General features: G+C 44.6%; 1 protein-coding gene across 2 annotated transcripts in view; it reads left to right on the forward strand.

The window, feature by feature from the left end:
- The window catches only part of LOC147607019 (NADH dehydrogenase ubiquinone 1 alpha subcomplex subunit), a 46,999-nt gene extending 26,068 nt beyond the window's left edge, over window positions 1-20,931 (forward strand). The window contains exons 3-4 of one of the 2 annotated variants that reach the window (XM_086791231.1): window positions 20,447-20,530; window positions 20,669-20,931. In XM_086791231.1, coding sequence (XP_086647357.1) covers window positions 20,447-20,530; window positions 20,669-20,695 — 111 coding nt within the window. In that variant the 3' untranslated portion in view covers window positions 20,696-20,931. The remainder of the gene's footprint in view (window positions 1-20,446; window positions 20,531-20,668) is intronic. The other variant, XM_086791232.1, reaches the window with a different exon arrangement.
- Window positions 20,932-22,873: the final 1,942 nt, after the last annotated feature.

The raw sequence follows: 22,873 nt of genomic DNA on the forward strand, positions 1-22,873 counted from the left end.
CACCCACAACAAAGGCCCTGGTGTATAAAACTGGACAGGAGATGACTTCTAACACCCCCTCTCAGCTCCTGGCTGTGAAACCAACCACTGGGAGTTGGGGTGCCGCCTGAGCAAATCCTGAGAGAGTGACTTCGTGAAGAGGTCCACCGTACTGTCCTCCGTCGAACAGAACTCTAGCAAGATGTCATCAGCAACGATCTGTTCACGAACAAAGTGCCTCTGGATGACCATGGGTTCCTCCAGTGGAAGCCCAAACCTGCTATGCAACCTCTGCATCCTCACCACCTCACAAGCAGCATCACAAACAGCCCGGTACTTTGTCTCTGTTCTCGACAAGGCAAAAGATGACTGTCTCCAACTGCTCCGTAAAACTGCTCCTGGGCCTGAAGTGGATCCCCTCGTGTCTGGATCTCCTCCCAAACTTAGTCACTCCAACTGTGGAGTTGGACTCCATCAATCAATCCCCCTTTTGTGTACAAGAGTCCCTGATCCTTCGCATGCCGCAGAAACCACAGGAAACGCAATCGTGCCTCCCAAAGAGTCATCCGCAACCATGAGCTCAACTGCCTCATCAGGAAGCTCCCATCCAATCTGGTGTCCATCAAGCCGATCAATGAACCATACAGCTTCTGAGTCACAGAGACATCACACTGCTCACAAGGATCAACACCTGTTACGGTGCAAAAACAAGTCCTGGAAACCTGATGAAACCTGTCAACCACCCCCTCTGAATCCGGAACCACAAAGCTTGGAGAAACCACCTCCTTCTGCAAGTAAGCACCTGCCACCTGCCTCGACGAAATCAGCGAGGTCGTAAGACTCCAGAACAGATTCCATCATAACCTTCCATATGCCGTAGTTACTCCCGTCCAACTGACGGTCCACTGGGAACGTGGGGAGTGTCAGGATCTTCACATGCCTCTCGGCCATCTCAAACAGATCTGCCATTGCGGGGATGTACTCTGAAAAGGGTGGGTGGGTGGGAACAAAGAAGAACTGATACCTGCAAGTGGCTGTCCAGCAAATCAGCCCGCCTTCCTCTTGCTTCTCCTCTTCCCGAACAGTCCAAAACAGTCCACCAATCAGCCACAAAACAGTCCCCCTCTTGCTCACACAAATCCCAAGACCTATCTAGAGCCTAGGGCTCTGATACCATGTCAGAATACGCAGCCGAGATGATGACCAGATCTGGGAACACGAGCAAACAAAACGCAGGCAGAAAAACAGCACAAGAGAGAGAGAGAAGTAGGCGTGTAACTCTGCTCTGATATACACAAGAAGATCCCGAATATGATACAAGTGTGGTATGGGGGCTGGGGGCCTATTTATATGCCCCCAGATAGGCAGTCAGCCTGCTGAAAAGACCTCCACGACTGTAGCATCAGTCGGCCAGCACTGAGTGAAGCCCACGACTGTCTATGCCCAGTCGGCCAGCAGCACAAGGGTCCACGACTGCTGTTGGGTGAGTTGGCCAGCTACTCAGTGCTCCTGCCAACTTAGAACTGCCTCCCAAGCCATAGAAAAATAGGAAAAAATAGGGGAAAAATGCGAGGAGTGAGGAAAAATGATAAAACACCTCATAAGGGCAGGCACACCCACAACAAAGGCCCTGGTGTATAAAACTGGACAGGAGATGACTTCTAACAGAAGGGACATTTCAAAAAGCAATGCTACAAATGGAAGAATGATGAAAAGGAAAAGGGCAAAGGAAAAGACAAAGACAAAGATGAAGCCAAAGATGCAAAGCCAAAGGGCAAAAGTGGAGTCAAGATTGAAGAAGTCGATGTGTCACATGCAGGTGACAGTGAGGATGAAGTCCTATTCACGTCTTCACTTGATGCCCATTCACTCCTTGCAGGAGATGGTCATGGTATGCACTCATGAATCATTGATTCAGGTGCCTCCTTTCATGTCACAGGTTGCAGAGACTTGTTTGTCAGGTATACTACTGGCAATGAAGGAGTAGTTTATTTGGGTGACAACCATGCATGCCAGATTCTTGGCAGAGGTGATGTGAGGCTTGTGTTTTCAGATGGCTCACAGCTTATGCTCCATGATGTCAGGCATGTGCCTGAGATCAAGAAGAACCTGATTTCTACTGGACAGCTTGATGATGCTGATTATGTTACCACATTTGGTCGTGGAAAGTGGAAGATTAGTAAGGGCTCACTGGTTGTTGCCAGAGGCTCTAAGGTGGACACTCTTTACTTCATGCATGCTAATGTTTGTCACCATGCTAATGTAAATGCAACCGAGCTGCCGGAAATCTCTATGTGGCATAGCCGGTTGGGACACATGAGTGTCAAAGGAATGGAGCAATTGTCTCGTTTTGGTTACTTGCCTTCTCTAAAGTTCTCAAGTTTTCAGTTTTGTGAGCATTGTATATATGGCAGGCAACTCCAGTGCCCCCACAAGAAAGCTCTTGGACAGAAAGATACTCAGTTAGAGCTTGTGCATACAGATGTATGTGAGATGCCTCAGCTTTCTTTGGGAGGGGCAAAATATTTTGTCTTTTATTGATGATGCCACACGCAAGGTGTGGGTTTATCCTCTTCGTTTGAAGAGTGATACATTCTCAGTGTTTGAGAAGTTTGTTGCTCATGTTGAGAATCAAACTGGCAAAACACTGAAGGCTTCGCGTTCCGACAATGGTGGAGAGTATATGTCCAAACAGTTTCAGGACTTTTGTGATGCTAAAGGCATCAAGAGGGAGCTCACTGCTCCTTATGATCCTCCACAAAACGGGACAGCAGAGAGGATGAACAGGACCATTCAGGAGAAGGTCCGTTCTATGTTGTCACATGCTGCGTTACCTCATGGTTTTTGGGCTGAAGCTGTTATGATAGCTGTTCATCTTATAAACAGGTCACCTAACACGAGGCTTGGTGGGAAAGTGCCAGAGGAAGTATGGACAGGGAAGCCTCCGTCCTACAAGCACTTGAGAGTGTTTGGTTGTGTTGCGTACGTGCACATACGCAGGGAAATACGCACCAAACTTGATCCTAAGTCTCACAAATGCATATTCCTAGGATATGGTGACAGGTGTGAAATGGGGTATAGACTTTGGGATCCAGTGAATAGAAAGATTATACGCAGCAATGATGTCATTTTTGATGAAACATGCATGTTTAAGGAGCCTGCAAGGCAACAGGAGCCTGGCAGAGTCATCTTTGATGATGATGGACATCATGGACAACAACCAAGGGCTGTAAATCAGCCATTACAGCAACAAAACCAGCCCTTAAATGGTGCTGAAAATGGTCCAAATGGACAGCCAGAGATAAGAGAAGATATCCCTATGGATATCCCACAGTTAGAGGACATACCGGGCATGATCTTTCAACCTTATGGCATGGAACAGGAGCCACCAATAGGTGATATGCAGGCTGGACAGCAACCTGCAAATGATGGTCATTGGGTAAGGAGGTCCACAAGACCCTCCAGACCCCCTGACAGGTTTGTTCCAGGGGTTGACTACTTGATGCTAACTGACTGTGGGGAGCCCTCTTGTTATAAGGAGGCTTTACAGAGGGCAGACAAGGCTCTTTGGGAGCGTGCTATGAAGTCAGAGATGGATTCTCTGCACAAAAATGGAACATGGAAGTTGGTGCATTTGGCTACAGGCAAGAAGGTTTTGCCATGCAAGTGGGTTAACAGGCTCAAAGTTGCACCTGATGCAAAGCCAAGATACAAAGCCAGGTTAGTGGCAAAGGGCTTCAAGCAGGAATATGGTGTGGACTTTGATGAGATCTTCTCTCCAGTGGTCAAAATGACCACACTTAGAGCTGTATTAGCTTTGGTTGCTCATGATGATCTGGATTTGATTCAGATGGATGTGAAGACTGCTTTTCTTCACGGTGATCTCCATGAGGAGATATATATGCAACAGCCAGAGGGTTATGTAGTGAATGGAAAGTAGAAGCTTGTATGCAAGCTGAAAAAGAGTCTTTATGGGCTCAAACAGGCACCAAGGGAATGGTATCATAAATTTGATACATTCATGAAATCCCAAGATTTCAGGAGGAGTGACATAGATCACTGCTCATACACCAAAAAAGCTTTGGATGGCAGTCTATTGATCTTCATCTTGTATGTTGATGATATGTTGATTGCCGGGAAATCTCGTAAAGAGATAGATGCCTTGAAGAAGAGGCTGCATCAGACCTTTGATATGAAGGATTTGGGTGATGCAAATCACATTTTGGGTATGCGGATACTTCGGGACAGAAATCAGCATGTGTTGTATTTGTCTCAGAAGGAATACATTGGCAAAGTTTTGCAGAGGTTCAATATGGACGGGGGGAAGAAGACTAGTACTCCTTTGCTTCCATATGTGAAACTCAGTGCTATGGACAGCCCACAGTTGGATAGTGACAGGGCTGATATGGCCAAGATTCCGTATGCTTCAGCTTGTGGCAGTCTCATGTATGCCATGGTTGCTACTAGGCCGGACATTGCATTTGTAGTGGGAGTGGTTACCAGATACATGGCCAAACCTGGCAAGAAGCATTGGGAAGCAGTGAAAGGTGTCATGAGATACCTGAAGGGCACACATGATATGTGCATCTGCTTTGGCAAACAGGATGCATTAGTGCATGGTTACACGGATTTCGATTATGCCGGTCATCCAAATAACCGGAAGTCTACTACCGGTTATGTGTTTACATTCACAGGAGGTGCTGTGTCATGGATATCCAGGATGCAGAAGTGCACTGTCTTATCTACTACAGAGGCCGAGTATATTGCAGCCACAGAGGCTTGCAAGGAGGCATTATGGCTATCTCGGATTCTCGGTTAGTGCTTGATTTGGGTTATACAGGGGATATTCCATTGTTGCATTGTGACAGTCAGAGTGCCATCCAGTTGGCAAAGAACCCTGTCTTTCATGCAAAGACGAAGCATGTGGATGTGAAGTATCACTTCATCAGAGAGGTGATAGAGAACAAGCTAATTCAGCTTGTCAAGATTCATACGGATGACAACCCGGCTGATCTGTTGACAAAGAGTTTGCCTCCAGAGCGGTTTGCTCATTGTAGACACTTGATGGGCATTGGATGAGGCCAGTTTCAGCCTTGATATGGCCTTGTATATTATCATGTACATGCTGATTTTTCTTTTCCTTCATTTAAGGGCACTTTGCCTTTAAGTGGGAGGTTGTTGGGGTAAAGGCACTATGCCCACCCTTGTAGTGTGTACAAGCCCATAAGTTTTATAGTACATAGTACACTTAGTACTTTTAATGTACTAAGTGCACTGTGTGTACTAGAGCAAATATACATGTGTGATAGGGGAGTCACACACTCATACTATGAGTTGACTTATCTCCACATGTATATTTGCTCTAGTACACATAGTGCACTTAGTACATTAAAAGTACTAAGTGTACTATGTACTATTAAACTTATGGGCTTGTACACACTACAAGGGTGGGCATAGTGCCTTTACCCCAACACCTGCATGTCCAATCTGGCAGCCCTCAAGACCTCTTAGCATAGAGGATTCACATACAGATTTGTGTCCCATAAAAGCAACACACTGTGGTCTCCTCTAATCAACCAAGACAATACAACCGGGCAGCCTTGAGCACGCATCTGGCTGTTCCATGTCCATTCAACTCTGTTTCCACCCTTCAAACTGCCATACCCCTCCTCTCACAAAGGGCCAGAAGAAACAACTTTGGAAAGATATGTTCAGAGTTTACCAATTTTGTTGTGCAGTTCTGCACCGGAGGGATTGACCGTACCAGTATGTACTTGCAGCCGCCTGTGTTAGCAATTCTGCAGCGCACGTGTGCACCTGTCCGTACAGGTTTGTACTTGCAGCACACGTGTGTACCTGTCTGTACTTTTCTCCCTGCAGTCGCCTTAGAACTGTACTTACAGCTGTCCTTTTGATGCGCCGCCTGTACCCTGGTGATGCGTCGCCTGTACCAGCTGTACAGGACTGAATTGTACCCGCCTGTACCTACTGGACAGGACTGCAGTACCCGCATGTACCTGTCCGTACAAGACTGCGCCTGCAGCTATCCGCGTCAGAAATTCTGCAGCAGTCGTACTTGTCGTACCAGTGTGTACCTATAGCCTGAACCAGCCTGTACTAGGCGTTTTGCAGTTGCTGTGAGTCGGCTCCAACTAAAAGGCATCGAGATAAAGCTGCAAAACCTGAGGTGAATTTGCTAAGTCACCTTCCTCCATCCACTTCGCATCCATCGGTGAGTAGTTCTTGAACTTCACAAGATAGCGACGGGAAACTTTACCTCGTACACTGAAGTGGGATTGGGTAAAGCAAAATGAGGGGGAATCGGTAAATGCATATGTACAAAAGTTTTGGAAAGTGCTCTTGGAGGTGTCTCCATTTATGCATGTCACCGAGGCGGAAAGGAAGAGAAGGTTTCAATCGGGATTGCAACCCGTGTACAAAGCGGGATTACAAATGTATCCTGGTCATACCTTACACCAATTAATCGCAGCCGCCACCGCCACCGAGCAATTGGAACTCAAATTGAGTCGATCCAATAAGGCTAAACCCTCATTTAAAGGCAAAGAGAAGAGAGGGCTGTCCAAAACCTGCAAAATGATGGACAGCCACCTAAAAGGGACCAAAACCAAGCCAAATCAGGTCCAAAAGCTGAAAATAAGTTTGCTAAAAAGCGCCCTTATAAGCCGGCAAACTTTGGTCTTAGTGCTGAGAAGAAGAAGCAATATATGCGTGAAGGCAAATGCTTTACTTGTGGCAGCACTGAGCACATGGCAAGAGCATGCCCAAATAAGAAGAACAAAGCTGAAAATGCTAATGTACCGAAGCCTAATGTGTATATGGTTCCGGATGTGCAGGGCAACACTTCACATGATAGCAAAGATAGGGTTGTATGTAAAGCTTGGGGACAGCTCACAGATCAGCCCGCTTTGTTCATGTTTGATGATTGTGCATCGGAGAATTTTATATCCACTCAGATGGCAACTGCTTTGGGTATTGAAGTGGAGGACATGGGTCCTCAAATTGAAGCAGGGGTTGCCTTTGTTGGTAGAGAAGTGCAGGTCATGCCTATTTTTGGCAAGTTGCGCATATACATTCAAGGCTATGTGGATCATGAGGATTTTCTTGTGGCGCCTTTGAATGGCTGTGATGTATTGCTTGGAAAGCCTTGGTATACACGTATTGATCCGTGCAAGGCTTACAAGACTAACAGGGTCACCTTCATGCATAAAGGCCGAGAACATGTAATTGATGCTGGTGAAGAGGGTGATACTATTCCCCTTGTATCTCATGTACAAATTAAGAAAGTAATGAAAAAGAGTATTTTTGCGTACTTGTTTTGTGTACGAGATCCTGTTGAGGAAAATAATGTACATGTCAACACTCTTTGTAATGATAGGCTGAAATTTTTCCAAGAGCACAATGATTGTTTTGCTGATGAGTTACCACCTGTACGACCGAAAGATCATTGCATTGATCTTGTGCCGGGTAGCTCACCACCTAATAGGCCAGCCTATCGTGTAAGTGCATCCCAAAAAGAGGAGATCATGAAGCAAGTAAATGAGCTTCTTGAGAAGGGTTTGGTTTAGCCAAGCTCTTCCCCATATTGTTCACCCGTCCTCTTGGTTCAAAAGAAGGATGGATCCTTTTGTATGTGTATGGATTATAGAGCTTTGAATAAGCTTACCATCAAGAATCGGTTTCCGATCCCACGCATAGATGACATCCTTGACAAGTTGGATGGATCGGCATGCTTCAGCCGAATTGATCTCAAGAGTGGATATCATCAAGTGCGTGTAGTGCCTCAGGATGTACACAAAACTGCTTTCAGGACAGTATTTGGGCTTTATGAGTATCTTGTTATGCCTTTTGGTCTTACAAATGTCCTGGCTACATTCAATAGAATGATGGATCGCATATTCTGTGGGTACAGGAAATTTACAGGTGTCTTCTTTGATGACATCCTAGTCTTCTCGAAGACCGAAGAAGAGCATAAAGCTCATTTGGCTATTGTTTTTGAAGAGCTCCATAAGCATAAACTCTTCATAAATGCAAAGAAGAGTGAGTTTTTCTTGTCAGAGATACATTATCTTGGGCATATTGTGTCCAAAGATGGAGTGCGGATGGATCCTGCAAAGATTGATGCAATTCGGAATTGGCCCGAATTGAGTTCGGTGCATGAGATCCGTAGTTTTCTTAGATTATGCTCTTACTACCGCAGGTTCATTCGGCACTTTGCATGGATTGCTTCTCCTTTGCATGATTTGACAAAGAAGAAGGCCATGTTCAAATGGACTAATGTAGAGAGAGATGCATTTCTTAAATTGAAAGATGCAACTACTCATGGTCCAGTGTTGATCGTTCCGGATTTACAAAAGCCTTTTTGTGTGGAATGTGATGCATCTGGAAATTGCATAGGGACTGTCCTTAATCAAGAGGGACATGCCGTGGCTTATGAGAGTCGTAGATTGCATGATGCAGAGCTATCTCTTGGCATTTATGAGAAAGAGCTCTTGGCTGTAATTCATGAACTTACTATATGGAAACATTACTTTCTTGGGGCTGATTTCACTGTGAAGACAGATCACCAGAGTTTGAGGTATTTTCTTACTCAAACTAAGTTATCAGAGAAGCATATGAGGATGGCCAATTTCCTCTCTATGTTTCATTTTCAGATCTTACACACCCTGGGAAAGAAGAATGTAGTGGCCGATGCATTGTCACGAAAGCCGTATGTAGCAGCTATCTCGGTTACCTCTCATGGGGACTTGTCTACCATGCGTGATTTGTATTATACGGATGCTGATTTTGCCACTATTTGGGCTGATTTGATGCCTGGTCATGCACATGCCTCATATGTGATCAAAGAGGGTTATCTCATGAAAGATAATTACCTATGTGTGGTGTCTGACATGAGGCAAAAGGTTTTGGATGAGTGCCATGCTCCTCCATATGCTGGTCATAGAGGCATAATGCCTACTACGCACATGTTGAGCGGTATTTCTTTTGGCCAGGTATGCGGAAGGACATAGAGGCACATGTACGTGCATGTATCACTTGTCAAAAGGTCAAATTTGATAGGCAAAAGGCACCAGGTTTGCTTTAGCCATTGCCTATTCCCACGCAGCCATGGGAAAGTATTACAATGGATTTCATTATGGACTTGCCACGTACCCAACAGAGTAATGATGCAATTTGGACAATTGTGGACAGGTTTAGCAAGCAAGCTCATTTCTTGCCGGTCAAAAAGACCATCAAAGCTGAGCATATGGTTAAAATATATCTTGCACAAGTGTTCAAACATCATGGAATGCCGAAGTCCATTGTGGGGGATAGAGATCCCAGGACTACAAGTCTCTTTTGGCGGGCCTTATTTGATAATATAGGCACCAAATTGGACTTCTCATCAGCTTATCACTCTCAAACGGATGGGCAGAGTGAGGTTGCAAATTCAGCTTTGTTGGATCTCTTGAAATGTTATGTGGCGGATCAGAAGTCTTCTTGGGAAAAGTACTTACCGCTTGTGGAATTTGCATACAACAACACAGTGCATGCATCTACGGGAAAGGCCCCGTTTGAGATTGTTTATGGTAAGGTGGTTTTGCCACTCATCCTTCGCACAAAGGATGAGATATTTGCAGCTGATGAGTATGTAAGAGACTTGGATATTGCTTTTGCTCAGGTGCGGACAGCCATTGCAAGGTCACAAGACAAGCATAAAAAGGCTGCCGACAAGCATAGAAGGCAATTGGATGTTAAAGAGAATGATTGGGTATTGCTGAAATTTGAGAAAGCAAGACTTGCAAAGAGGTCTGGCAAAGAGGGTGCATATCCTAAGCTTGCAACCAGGTACTATGGGCCTTTTCGAGTGATCGAGAAGATCAATGAAGTGGCTTTCAGATTGGCATTACCTAGTCATTGGCACATACACAATGCTTTTCATGTGAGTCTCCTTCACAAGTATGTAGGGCCGGAGCCCAGTGAAATGGTCATTGAGGATCCACCAGAAGTGGATGAGCTTGAGGAGATCTTGCAGCCAGAGCAGATTGTGTATCACAAGGAACGCAAGCTTGCTGCAGGCAAAGTTGTGAGGCGTTACCTTGTGAAGTTTAAGAACTATCTTCCCATTGATGCTAAATGGGTAAATGAAGAGTTCTTCAAAGATTGCCCGCATGTGCTTCAGACATATTTGGATGCATTTCAATTGCGGACAACTGTTTAGAAGCGGGGGGGAATGTCACCATTTGGCCACCCGAATGGTTCACTCTTGCTTTCACACTATGTACATATTGGATTGGTGTCCATGGCTTATGGAATGTGCCTATGCATGTGATTGACATGTGTCATGCTGTATAGTTGGGATATGATATTCCGCTGGGACTTGATGTTATCATGCCCGGAATATCCGGAGGACTTGGCTTTCCGTTGGGACTTGTGCCTTTGTGTACATGCCCGGAAACGCCTGGAGGATTGGCTTTCCACTGGTCTGGTATCGCATATACTTGCCTGGAAACGCCTGGTCTTATATGGTTTCATGAACGCAAATTGCTCATGCCAATGTTGCATTGCATAGCATCTTTATGTGCTTGCTTGCAATTGAAATTGCATGCTGTTTTCATTTTTGCTTGACCAATGTGTAGTTCCGGGTAAGGGGACGCCCGCCCGTGAACCGTGCGTGTGAAACTGTCTGCTGACATGGTTGTGTGGCATGTGAACAGGTGGTAAGTATTACCCAATCTAGGCTCAAATAGCCCTTAGGACTTAGCCAATATTTATAAGTGAGTGCGTTCCCACTTCATTAAAGTTTGGGCGCCCAAAAGTCACTTATAAAGTATGACCGTTTCCAAGTTCACACTCACTGAAGTCCCGAGGCGGACAAGACTCAATGTCCAGGACCTGATCCTCCCTTTTTACTCATAAATGGGCATCTCCCCATGTCCCTTCACTTGATTGGACCCCAATTCACTTACTTATTAAGAGAAAATTCGTGTTTTCTCTTCATGAGGATTTTTGGAGGCTGAAAACTCTGTTTTTCCACCATTTCTCTCCATTTCCAAGCTCTCCATAGCCATACCCAACTTGCTAGGGTGTTTTCCAAGCTTCCAAGAGTGTTTCCAAGTGCTAATCACTCTCCTACTCACTCCCAATGAGTGAAATTCAGCAAAACAGCTCTCATTTTTGCTGTAATTTCTGGTCTTTTTGCTGAAAACCCTAATTTCAGCCTTCCTTTCTCAAATTGAACCATAGGGGAAGCTTTCCCAGGGTTCCCTTCATCCTCTTGAAGACTTTTGTCGCGAAGGATTGCGGCAAATCGAAGATATCAACACTTCTAAAGCTTCCAACGCAAAGGCTTCCGCTTGCAACAACTTCTATGAAGACTGGTAAGCTAATTGGACAATGTGTTGTCATTACTTACTCAGTAGAAGGGCAGGACTCCTTGTTTAGTAGCCCTGTGTAGTATTTCTCTTGTCCTATGTGCTCTTGAAGATGTTGCTACCTTGCTTGGTAGAACATAGAGCCAATGGTAGAGAATATGGGCACTGAAGTCGGGCCGGGCATCAAGGCAACTCCTTGGTGATCTACATCGACATACCATTGTTTTCTAAATGCTGAATTTTATATGCATTGGCATGGAGGATTTGGCAATGGATGCCCGTGAAGCTATGTATTGAATTTCTCCAATAGTAATACAATTTACTCAAGGGAGGGGTCGGCCGTTCCGGCTCATTGTGTGTCTCTTGTCAATTCACAATTTACTTCTTGTATATGAGCAAGTGTCCTTCAAATCTTAGTGTATTTAAGTGTATTGATTAGCATTGTGTTCAACCAAGTTACATCCCTCTTATAAAGAGAAGCCAAATACTGCCATATATCTTTGGCCAGCATCATATGCTTGATATGATTGATTACCTGCGGTGTGTAGTTGAGGAAGATGAATGAATGGGGGCTGTGCTGTGGGGCCATTTTATATGGCCCCCATACAACAATCGGCTTGCTCTAGGACAGCCAACAGGACCTACATCTCCACGACCAGCATAATCACCCAGTCGGCCAGCTCTGTGTACTGTCGGCCAGCATGGAAAAGGTCCACGACCTGTGCAAGTACAGTTGGCCAGCACCAACCATCACACAAATGCAGTCGGCTATCAAATAAGACCTCCTGCCACCACAGGATTGTCCCCCAAGCCACAAAAAAAATAGGAAAAATGGGGGAAAAATACGGGGAGTGAGGAAAAATGAGAAAACACCTAAAAGGGCGAGCACACCTTGTGAGGATTATGTTGTTAATCCTTCATATTGTGTACTAATTACTACTTAAGTAATTAACTTAGAACAAGAACCTTCAAGAGAACACTTGAGATAAGATTGAATTGACTTGTTGTATTAAACTGAGTACAATAGGTCTCTTATATAGGAGATGAAGAGACACATTTGAAGAGGCATGTCCTTTGACGAAAGGACATGACCTTAGACGAAAGGGTACAACTTTAGGCTAACGGATGTGTCTATTCGATGTAGAGGCACAACCATTCATCAAGGGATACAACCATTCGTCGAAGGGATGTGGCTATTCGATGAAGAGATACATCCTTTGGCGAAGAGTCGCAACCAGTCGAGGGTAGGGGTTCCCTTTGGCTGGTTACTCTTTGCATCTGCAACAGGAATCAGCAATGAAGAGAGAATCTGATACATAAATACGTCACAATCGTGACATTCCCTCCCATTTAAAATAAAACCCTTGTGTTAAATGATAGACATCCGTTTGTCAAAGAACTCCCGAAGAAGGTTAGGGTACTGCTACATTTCTTCATCTGTTTGCCAAGTGGAATTAGACTCATCCAAGTCCATCCACTTCACAAGAAATTCTATAGTCAACTTTCTTCTTGTTTCCTTTTGTCGTACGTCAAGTATAACTTCTGGAACAAGGATAATATGGTCATCTTCAATTTTTGGTACATATGAAGATAAGTATGGAACAGGTGAATCTCCTTGAACATACTGTTTGAGCCAAGAAATGTGAAAAGTCGGATGAATCTTTCCCTATGACGGTGGAAGTTCCAACTTGTAACTGACAATTGAATTTTTCTTAAGAATCTTGAAAGGCCCATAGAAGCGAGGTCGCAACTTTGGAAAAACTGACTTCACTGTTTTGTAGCGGTGAGGTGCCACATATAACAAGACCAAATCTCCTTCTTGGAAATCTGCATGTTGACGATGCTTGTTGGCCTGTTTTTGATATTTTTGTTGCACATGGACCAATTTATCTCGAACTTGCACAAGCACATCTTGCATCTCCTGAACCAATTGATCTGCCAACGCCACTTTGTGTTGTAAAACAAAGTTTGTAGGCACAAGAGGAGTATGCCCATATGCTGCTTGAAATGGAGTTAATCCAATTGCTGAATGATGGGAATTATTATAAGCAAATTCCACGAGTGGTAAATAATCTTCCCATGATGCCAGACGGAATTGAATGTAATGTCGAATCATTTCTTCCAAAATCTGATTGACTCTTTCTGTCTGTCCATCTGTTTGAGGATGATAGACTGAACTGAATAACAAATTCGTGCCAAGAGATTTGAACAAAGACATCCAAAAATGTCCAGTGAACTTTGGATCTCTGTCAGAGATGATGGTCTTTGGCAAACCATGCAATTTGAAGACATGTTGCATGAACAATGACGCCACATCTAGGGCTGAAGCAGCTTTCTTGCAAGGAATGAAATGCGCCATTTTGGAAAATCGATCAACCACCACAAGAATCTGAGCATTGCCTTTGGATGAACGAGGCAAGGTGGTGATAAAATCCATACTGATACTTTCCCATCTCTCATTGGGAACTGGCAACGGTTGAAGTAACCCTTAAGGAAGTTGTCGAGAGGCTTTCATTATCTGACATGAATGACAAGCTTTGACAAATTTGATAACATCTTGCTGCATCTGAGGCCAGAAGTATGTAGTAGACAAAAGTCGATATGTCTTGTTGATACCAGGGTGAGCAGCATAAGGAACTTCATGATGCTCTTGAATAAGAATCTTCCGCAATGAAGTATTGTGAGGCACACAAATGCGATCAAAAAAGAACAGCAACTCATCCATGATAATGTAGGCTGCAAACATGTTCATTTTTGCAGGACTGGGATTAGAAGATTTGAGAGCACGGAACGCATCTCCAAAATCTCTATCCGTCAAATATTCATTTTTGAAACAAGCAGGGATTTCCATTTGCACATCTGTGATGGCAAAATTAATGGCTCGAGGCATGCGGCTTAAGGCATCTGCAACCACATTCTGAAGACCAGGAACATCAGGCGACTGTGGATTGGCCTTTGTCTCTCACCATTTCAGATGTTCGATCTTTCTTGGGACTTGCTAACTTTAATCACAACAAGGTGCATAGATTTTTAGAGATTGCTGCCCCTTTGACAGAACTGACAAAGCTGGACAAACTTCAATGGTCTTCGGAAGCTGAGCAATCCTTCAATGATCTCAAGCATGCCTTGACGACAACCCCAGTCTTGGCCATTGCAGATCCCACTCAGCCCTTTGATGTAATGACAGATGCCTCAGATCGTGCTTCTGGTGGAGTTTTGATGCAGAATGATCGTGTCATTGCTTTTGACAGCAGAAAGTTTTCAGCCATTCAAAGCAAGTATCCTGTGTATGATAAGGAGTTTTGGCAATCGTGCATGCTTATCGAACTTGGAGACATTATCTTCTTGGAGCAGATTCAGTTGTACATACAGATCATCAATCTTTGACGTACATTTTCACTCAGCCTGTTATGAACTCTCGACAAGGCAGATGGGTTGAATTCTTGGCTAATTTTCACATGATTATGCAGTTGGTCGAACAACTCATCGATGCAAGGCAAAGGGAATTTGTTCTTGATTGTCAGCTTGTTGAGAGCACGGTAATCAATGCAAAGCCGCATTGATCCATCCTTCTTTTTGACAAGCAAAACCGGGGCTCCGAAGGGACGGATGTGACCTTTGTCCAGCAACTCCTGTAATTGCTTTTGTATCTCCTGAGATTCAGAGTAAGAAACACGGTATGGAGCTCGGGTTGGAGGAGGTTGACCTGGGATAAGATCAATCGGGTGATCCACAGGACGACAAGGAGGCAATGTCGTCGGAAGATCATTCGGAAACAAATCCTGAAAAGGCCTGAAGAAGGGTTGCTCCAAGTAAGCAGTTGTTGATGACGAGGCTTGAGATTGCTCACTGGTTTCTGCTTCAATCTCCCGTAGCATGACCAGGGATGTTGTACAGTCACGTTTGCGGACGAGCCGTTTGACTTGCAGGGCAGAAACAACAGTGATGGGTTTGGCACTGAAAAGGCCATGAAGTTCCAGCTCTCGACCATCATGATATAATTGGATTGAATGAGAACGAAAGCTGATCACCGGATCATATCGATACAACCAAGATTGTCCTAATATCATGTCATAATGTGACAACGGCATCACTGAAAAATTAAGGTGATCTTGGTAATCTTGAATCTGGAACTGGAGCTGTTGCACCTTTTGGTTACAATTAAGGAAGGAACCATCAGCAAGCTCCATTTGAAAAGCATCCACAAAATGTCGGGTCCGGAGGCGAAGCTTGTGAACCAAAGAAGTGCCCACAAAATTAGTGTCTACTAGCACATTGATGGGATGGTCGCCAATGAAGCCCAGAAGACTAAGGACCTGTTTGGAAAGATTCACCGGAACAGGATTGGTACTTTGGCCATTAAGCATCAGGGTACTGACGAACTCAGAAACACGAACAGGACAAGCTATCTGTTTGTTCTTGTCTTTCACAGGAGGCGGGTCATGATCAGCATGGTGGCAACTGTCCACCTGAGAATTGCGCCGAGTGTTGGAGGGTTTAGGACGCTGAGGACATTCATACCACCGGTGATCGCCAGAACAAATTGTGCAAAGGCCTGGGCGACTAGGTTGGGATGAAGTGGCAGTTGATGAAGAGGTTTGCTGTCCTGAAGAGGTTTCTCGCTTGAAGTTGCGCCGATCATTGCTGCGACGGTACTGTCGAGACCGATCTCGGTTTCTGTTGCCAGAGGATTCGGTCTGAGAGGATCCTGCATTTGACGTGGAAGCTTGCCAGAAAAGCAGGGCCGGAAGGATTGTTGTCCAGAATATGGTCGCCGAGAGTTGGGTTGTCCAGAATTAGGACGCTGGGGTTGGCTAGTCCCATTGGATCGATTCCGCTAGTAGGAACGAGCGTCGGAGGAGTTGTTCCTGGGAGGACGCCGGTAATCACTAATGCGCTCGACATACGAGATTGCTTCATCCAAGGTGGCAGGATTGTACTTATGGACTTCGTCTTGGATCGTGGGTTCAAGCCCGTCAATGAAGCTGTGAAGCTGGTTAGAGGAGCTGAGTGTCTCTATCTCCAGAGCGAGTTTTTGAAACTCTGAGACCTAGCATGAAAATTCGCATTTGCAGGCTCAAAAGCCTTGCGAAGAGCACGCTGGAATTTATCCCACGTTGGAGTAGACTTGCCATCTGAAATCCTGCGTCGCCACCAAAGAAGGCGGCATCTTTCAAGAGGGTACTGGCCAATGCCACCTTCTTGTTTTCGGGCAATTCGGTATTTGAGAAATAAACCTCCATCTTGTAGAGCCAGTGATCAATTAACCGCTTATCGGGGCGGCCATTGTAGGGCTCAGGTAACTTGATATCCATCTTTCGTGTTTGTACTGTGGTCATTAATTTATATAAAAGTTTAAGTTCAACATTGTCTACCTCGGCAGTCTGATCGGGAGGAATTAAGGGATCGTCCTACTGGCCCACCGAGGATGACGATGATGATGTTGGAGAACGCGAACGACGCGCTTGCTGTGACTTAATGGCGTCATGGGTGTCATGGAGAAGAGCTGCCCTGAACGACTTCATGACACATAGTCGGCCTTTGTAGAAAAGCCAACCATCGTGTATTAAAAAGTGGCATGGTCCTGTGGCATCCAATGTCTGTTCCCACTATGTACCGAATTCCTCGGAATCCGTGTACGCATAGTTGTTTCTCGTACTAGTACGAAGCCATTCGTCCCGTACGGTTCGTACCACGGTATCGTACGATTTGAGTGGTTCCCCCTCCCGCCCTCCCCCTCCCCCTCCTCCCACCTTGAGAAAAAAATTCCAAATGCTAAAAAAATATAGAAATCCTGCTTTAAGAAGATCCCAAATGCTCGCAATACTTCGTAACTTTTGTGTCCACTCATTATTCCATATGGGGTTACTGAGAGACCTAAAAAATCTGGCAAGGTAGATTGGTAGTGTACACTTGATTGGTAGGATGAGAGAATCTTGCTACATCACTTGGAGATCCTTGGTATAGGTAGGCTAGACAGTCAGATCCTCAAGTTATGTACGAGGGAGAAGATTTGGACATGGCCATTTTGATCTAGAGAGGAGTCCCCAAACCTATCACCCTAGATGCACTGCTCGTATTTGTGCAAGGACGGTCCCTTAGTCATAAACGCTACACTAGGAGACGTTTGGTATTACATTATCCATGCAGGTTCTTTCTTGGAGACAATTGGGAGATCCAACAGGGAGAGACACATCTCCATGTTCTGGTTTCTCAAGCACTGTAGACTCTTCCCTCCCCAACCTTCCCTCACATTTAAGCTTGAAGCTCCATAGTTTGTAAGTGTAAAAAAGAAACCCGTATTTTATCATACGGTATTTGAAAATTTTATATCATACCAAAAATTCCCGTACGGTATCGTATTTTCGGACCGTGACAACCATGCGCATATGTGTGCTTCATGTCGTCAAGTCCCGTACCAACAAGGTCGAGTCTAGTGGTCTGAATCAAAGTCACTTGTCCCTTTCTGCTCAAAGCATTAGCCCACTGGATTGGCCTTTCTTGGAAGGTACTCAATCATACCACCAAATTGTTGGAATATCTGGCTCCAGCAGTGTTGTCGGTCACTCCGCTGTTCACTTGGCATTGTCCGAATCCAGCGTAATGCCTGATGGTCAGTGTGAACCTCAAAGTCACGGCCATAAAGAAAACGTTTCCAATGTTTCAAGGCCTATATAATTGCGAGGAGTTCACAATCGTAGATTGAGTAATTCTTTTTTGCAGGCAGTAACTTACGAGACATGTAAGCTACTGGATGACCATTCTGTTATAATACACCTCCAATGGCGATGGTACTCGCATCGGTGATCACTTGAAATGGCTCGTCCCGCGAGGCAAGTGCTAAACAAGGCGCTTCTGATAAAGCCACCTTGGGGTTCTTGAATGCTTCCAACGCTTGTGGAGTCATTCGAATCCGTTGTCTTCTTGTCTTGACACCCTTTAGCAGATCGGTGAGATCCGCCCGAGAGGTCAGAAAACTTGTCTATGTGGGTGGAGTATGACCTTAATTTTATATTTGGATGACTTGTCTTGTTTGCTTGGACAATGCCTGAGATTTCTACCTATGTTGTCCATTGGGCCGGGACGCCTGGGCACCCTGTGGACATGTATGTGCACACCTGTTTTGGACTGACAGGCGGTCTACATGTGTTTTATAGGTGGTAAGTGTCCCTGAAAACTCAATTTACAACTTCATGATTTCCAGGTCCACACTCACTTATAAGTGACCGGACAAACTTATAAGTTGTAGACATTGGGCAGGACTATTTTAATACACATGGCGTCCAAACTTCCAAGGGATGGGCTCCGGACAATTTATGTGCTGTTTGCTTGTAGGCGCCCCATCCTAGACCTAAAAAGCACACGCTTGAGATTTTTTTGGAGGACAAGCTCTATTATTGGAGGAAAGTCGAGTTTGGGCAGATCGCATGCTTTTCTGGTGCATGGAGGATCTGGCCGTCCTGAACTGGAGCTGTCCACTGCTAGCCGTCAAGTCCGGTATCATCCAAATAGCTGGTGGGGGCTGGTCGACTGTTTTTGGAGCTTCCCTTGTGCTGGTCGGCTGCTAACAGGCCTTGAAAAGCTGTTGGTCTACTCATCTTTGGGCAGTGTGAGGACTTCTCTCTGTTGGCCGGTTGCCTTCTGGCATATAAACCTCCACTGGCGAACTTCTTCTGAGGCTTCTGAAAGCTGGTCGACTGCTGGTCGATCGAGCCTCTTTGTGGCTGGTTGATTTGCTATGTGGGCTTACAGGGTTGAAGATGATTTTACAAGGCTGTCCTGGGCTGATGTAGGAATGCTGTGGGCTGTCCATGGTATGGTCACATGGGACGTGAAATGGGGACGGGGAACGGGGACGGAAAAGATTGAGAATGGCCATTCCCTGTGACTATAGAGTGACATGGGATGGGAATGGGAACAGAAAGATGCTACCATTCCCAAGCCTAAAAATGCCCATTTCCTGTGACTATGAACATAAGAGTTCAGCATGTGTTGTTTTTGTTTTCATCTTGTACTAGAAGAATCAGGTGCTAGTCAGTGGAGAATCCCTAGGCACCCGCAAGGTTGTATGTGAAGCAGACTCCTTTTTGGTAATATAACCATAGGGGTTCAGCCCATCCTCTGGCCCCTAGTGTGGTGTACTATGCAGAGTTTTCTTCTTCTTTCTCTCATCTGGCATGTTCATGTGTTTGATCAGTATTCATGATCGATAAGATTTCCGTGTTGCAATAGTCCTTCCGTTACACTAGCAAGAGAAGATGAATGACAGATGTGTGGTCTGCCCTAATGGGTGGTGGTGTAATGGTGAAGTTCGGGATGTGGCACATGAAAGCAGTAGTCCATTGTGCTTGATCGAGCATTCTCTGCCAAGAAAGCAGGTCAGACCTCCAGAAGCATTCCCACAGGACATCCCGTTATATAGTAGGAGCTCATGTGCAGCCTTCATTTCCAAGAGGTGTCTGATGTATTCAGTGATGGTCTTTCTCCATCTGGTCTATCTCCATCACTGGTTCTACATGGAATTCATATGTGTGAACATGCCTGCTGGCCATCCCTGCATTGAAGTCACCCAGAGGATGGCTCCTTGTTGGGCGAAGTCCACAATATCTGCAAATGGGGAGAGTACGGTGAACCCTCCTGCAGTACATCCTGTCCAAAGGTAGATGTCTCTGGTAGAAAGTAGCATATTGCAACATGTACCATCCTGGCACCTGGCTTGACTAGGCAGATCCACATGAATCTGGCCTTCATCCTGTCTGGCCACTGAGCATCTTGTGAAGATGGAGTCAGAATAAGATCGCCACTTGAACCTTGTACTCCCCAGAAGTATGAGTAGACTCTCACATGTAACCCGACACCTCGGGTGGGCCTTGCTCAGGGCTCTGGTGTGTTCGTGTAGAAAATAACCTCTCGACCGTGAATGTCTCAGCAAAACCACCAGATCTAACCACAATGTCCCGTTACAGTTCCAGGCAGCACACACACACACACACACACACACACAGAGAGAGAGAGAGAGGTTTTTATATATATATATATATAAAAGTTATGTCTTTAAAGTATAGACTCTGAATGTGTACTTTCTTTGTCTTCAGCCCAAGCATCCATGCTCAGATGCTTGGGATAGAGCCATGGAGGAAAGGGACTTTCGGGTCCGTGAAGAAGCGGAAGCGGCCAAGGTAAGCAAAATCCTTGAGTTGTCTGCAGACTGATTTGAATTTCAATGTAGATAGACCCTTGATAGATTTTAAAAAAAAAGAAAAGGGTGGGGGATTTTGAATACCTTCTGTGTATGAACTCAGAGCTGGTGTGTGCAGGAGCAGACATGGAGCAAGGCTACATGAGACTTTAAAAAAAAAAAGTTTTAGGACTAAGGTTCTGACAATGGTGTGAACTGATCTAAGCTGTTGCATCTTTGACATTCTTGCATAAAAATACGCTCAAGTGGGGGGTGGTTTCTATTGGTAATGGTTTCCCCAAGGCTCCGATGGTACTGCTTATTTGTATGTGTGTTAAACCGACGGGGTGATTTCTCACCTGAGTTTCAAAAAACTGCTTTTGAAATTATCTTGTTTTTTTAGCTTTTGTTGCTTTTCCAAAATTGTTTCATGAAGTTTCTTACTTTAAATTTTGGTTTATCAGAAGATTGTAAAAGCAATGATACATTCACACTCATGATTTTCAACTTTTGTGGCAAAGGTCACATACTCAGCTCGTGTGCATGCATGCGCTTTTAAAAGGAAAAGAAGAGTGTTGATTTTTGCACATTTCGTAAATTGGAAATATATATTTTAAAGGTCCATCGTATAGTTAGCATTCTTTGTGTGGACAGTGTTGGAAGTCATAGGGATAGATTGGGTCAAAAAGTAAATATGGGGTTTTATGAAACTAATTGTAAATGAGACTACATGCATCCATGTGGATCAAGGTTGTGCACAACTCATGATAGAACTCACTTTATTTGTCTACACATTGTGAGGACAACAATAATTGGAGTTTTGTCATGCCTTGGTGGGTATTGCTAGCTCATCTAGATTTATACTCTTATCGATCATAGCACTAGGAAGAGTAACATGCTTCTCTTTCATGTGGGCTTTAGTGTTGCTATCTTGCACTTGCTTAGCCATATTAAACTCAAGGCCACATCTTCATCATTAGATTTTTGACTAAATATCGAGTACTTCTAGGCTGTTGGTGGAGGGCATGGTCAAAGGTTGAGTGGGAACAAAGAGGGGCACAAATAGAGAAAGGGTGATGGTGGATTTGATGCTATTTGATGGGCGGAGGGATGCCACATATTTAACTAGGAGGGAAGACTTCCCTATGAAGAGCTATAATTAGATAATGGAGAACCTTGGGCAATAGGTTTGTTGAACCAAGAAGAAGAAATGCAACTTTAATAAGGTGTTGGAGATAGCCATTGTCCATGATATATCACGAATCAACTTGCAACTCAAACATCAAATACTAGAGTGGGCTTTCATATTAGAAAAAAGATGTGTTATTCAACTTTCGTAATTTCCATCTTAGGATTGACGGAGTGGTAATAATGATAGCAGATGTAAGAGATCAAGATGTTAACCAAATGTTTGGCTCACATTGTACATGCTTCAAATAATACTTTGGTGCTCAAAAGTTCCAAGGCTAATTAACTATAGGGTGATGAGTCCACGCTATTAGTCCACTAAAATTTTACTTTTATGTTTAGAGTTGTAATAGTGTGAATTACAAGGCCTAGTATATAAGTGAACTCTCGCCATTGTACATTGGACTTTGATGCATAACTAAAAAGATTATTGGCTCAACTCATGCATGAGAGAGAGCTTGAGAGAGTGTGATTAGGGTTTATGCAATATGTGTCTTGCTTTAGAGTGAGAGTGAGTGAGTGAGAGATAGACAGTGACCGTCTATTGAAGTGGAGCAGAGATGCACATCGGTAAAGCGTGCGGAAGAGAGGAGTGACCAAATAGAAGTAGCATTTTGGGGCTTGGCTTGATGCGGATAACAAGTTCCCAATGATAGTTGCATCTCCATTCTAGCCTTCGGGTGGGGGAAGTTGGTGGTTCTACTTTTGAGTGGGATGCGGATTGTTCACGATCAGATTCTTGGGGATGAGGGGTGAGTGGTTCTTGCTCTGAGTGGGAGGCGGGTTCTTTTGGTTTTGGTTCTGATTCAGCGGGCTTGTTATCAGGATTGGCGAAGAAGATTTGGTGAGCACGCGAAATGGCAACAACAGGAAGTAGCAATAAGCATCATGGTCGCCTAAGTGTTGGCGAGAAAATTAATCGCTTTTTCCTCGACAACCTACTGAAGTTCATTGGTTATGTGCGCAACATACACCAAACTAACGCAACGTTGAATCATGCAACAAAAACAGCTCACGGGTTACTAGAACAACTGTTGGACTGTCTACTCACTTAACAACGAAAAAGAAAACACACTACTACAGAGTAAATTATTCGGGAACTAATAACCGGAAACAGACATCATAGACAAAAAAATAACATAATGAAGCTCAAAAC

Source organism: Cibotium barometz, chromosome 56 (genome assembly GCF_041138505.1).
Source record: "Cibotium barometz isolate CiBa-2024 chromosome 56, ASM4113850v1, whole genome shotgun sequence".
Classification (NCBI taxonomy): domain Eukaryota; kingdom Viridiplantae; phylum Streptophyta; class Polypodiopsida; order Cyatheales; family Cibotiaceae; genus Cibotium; species Cibotium barometz.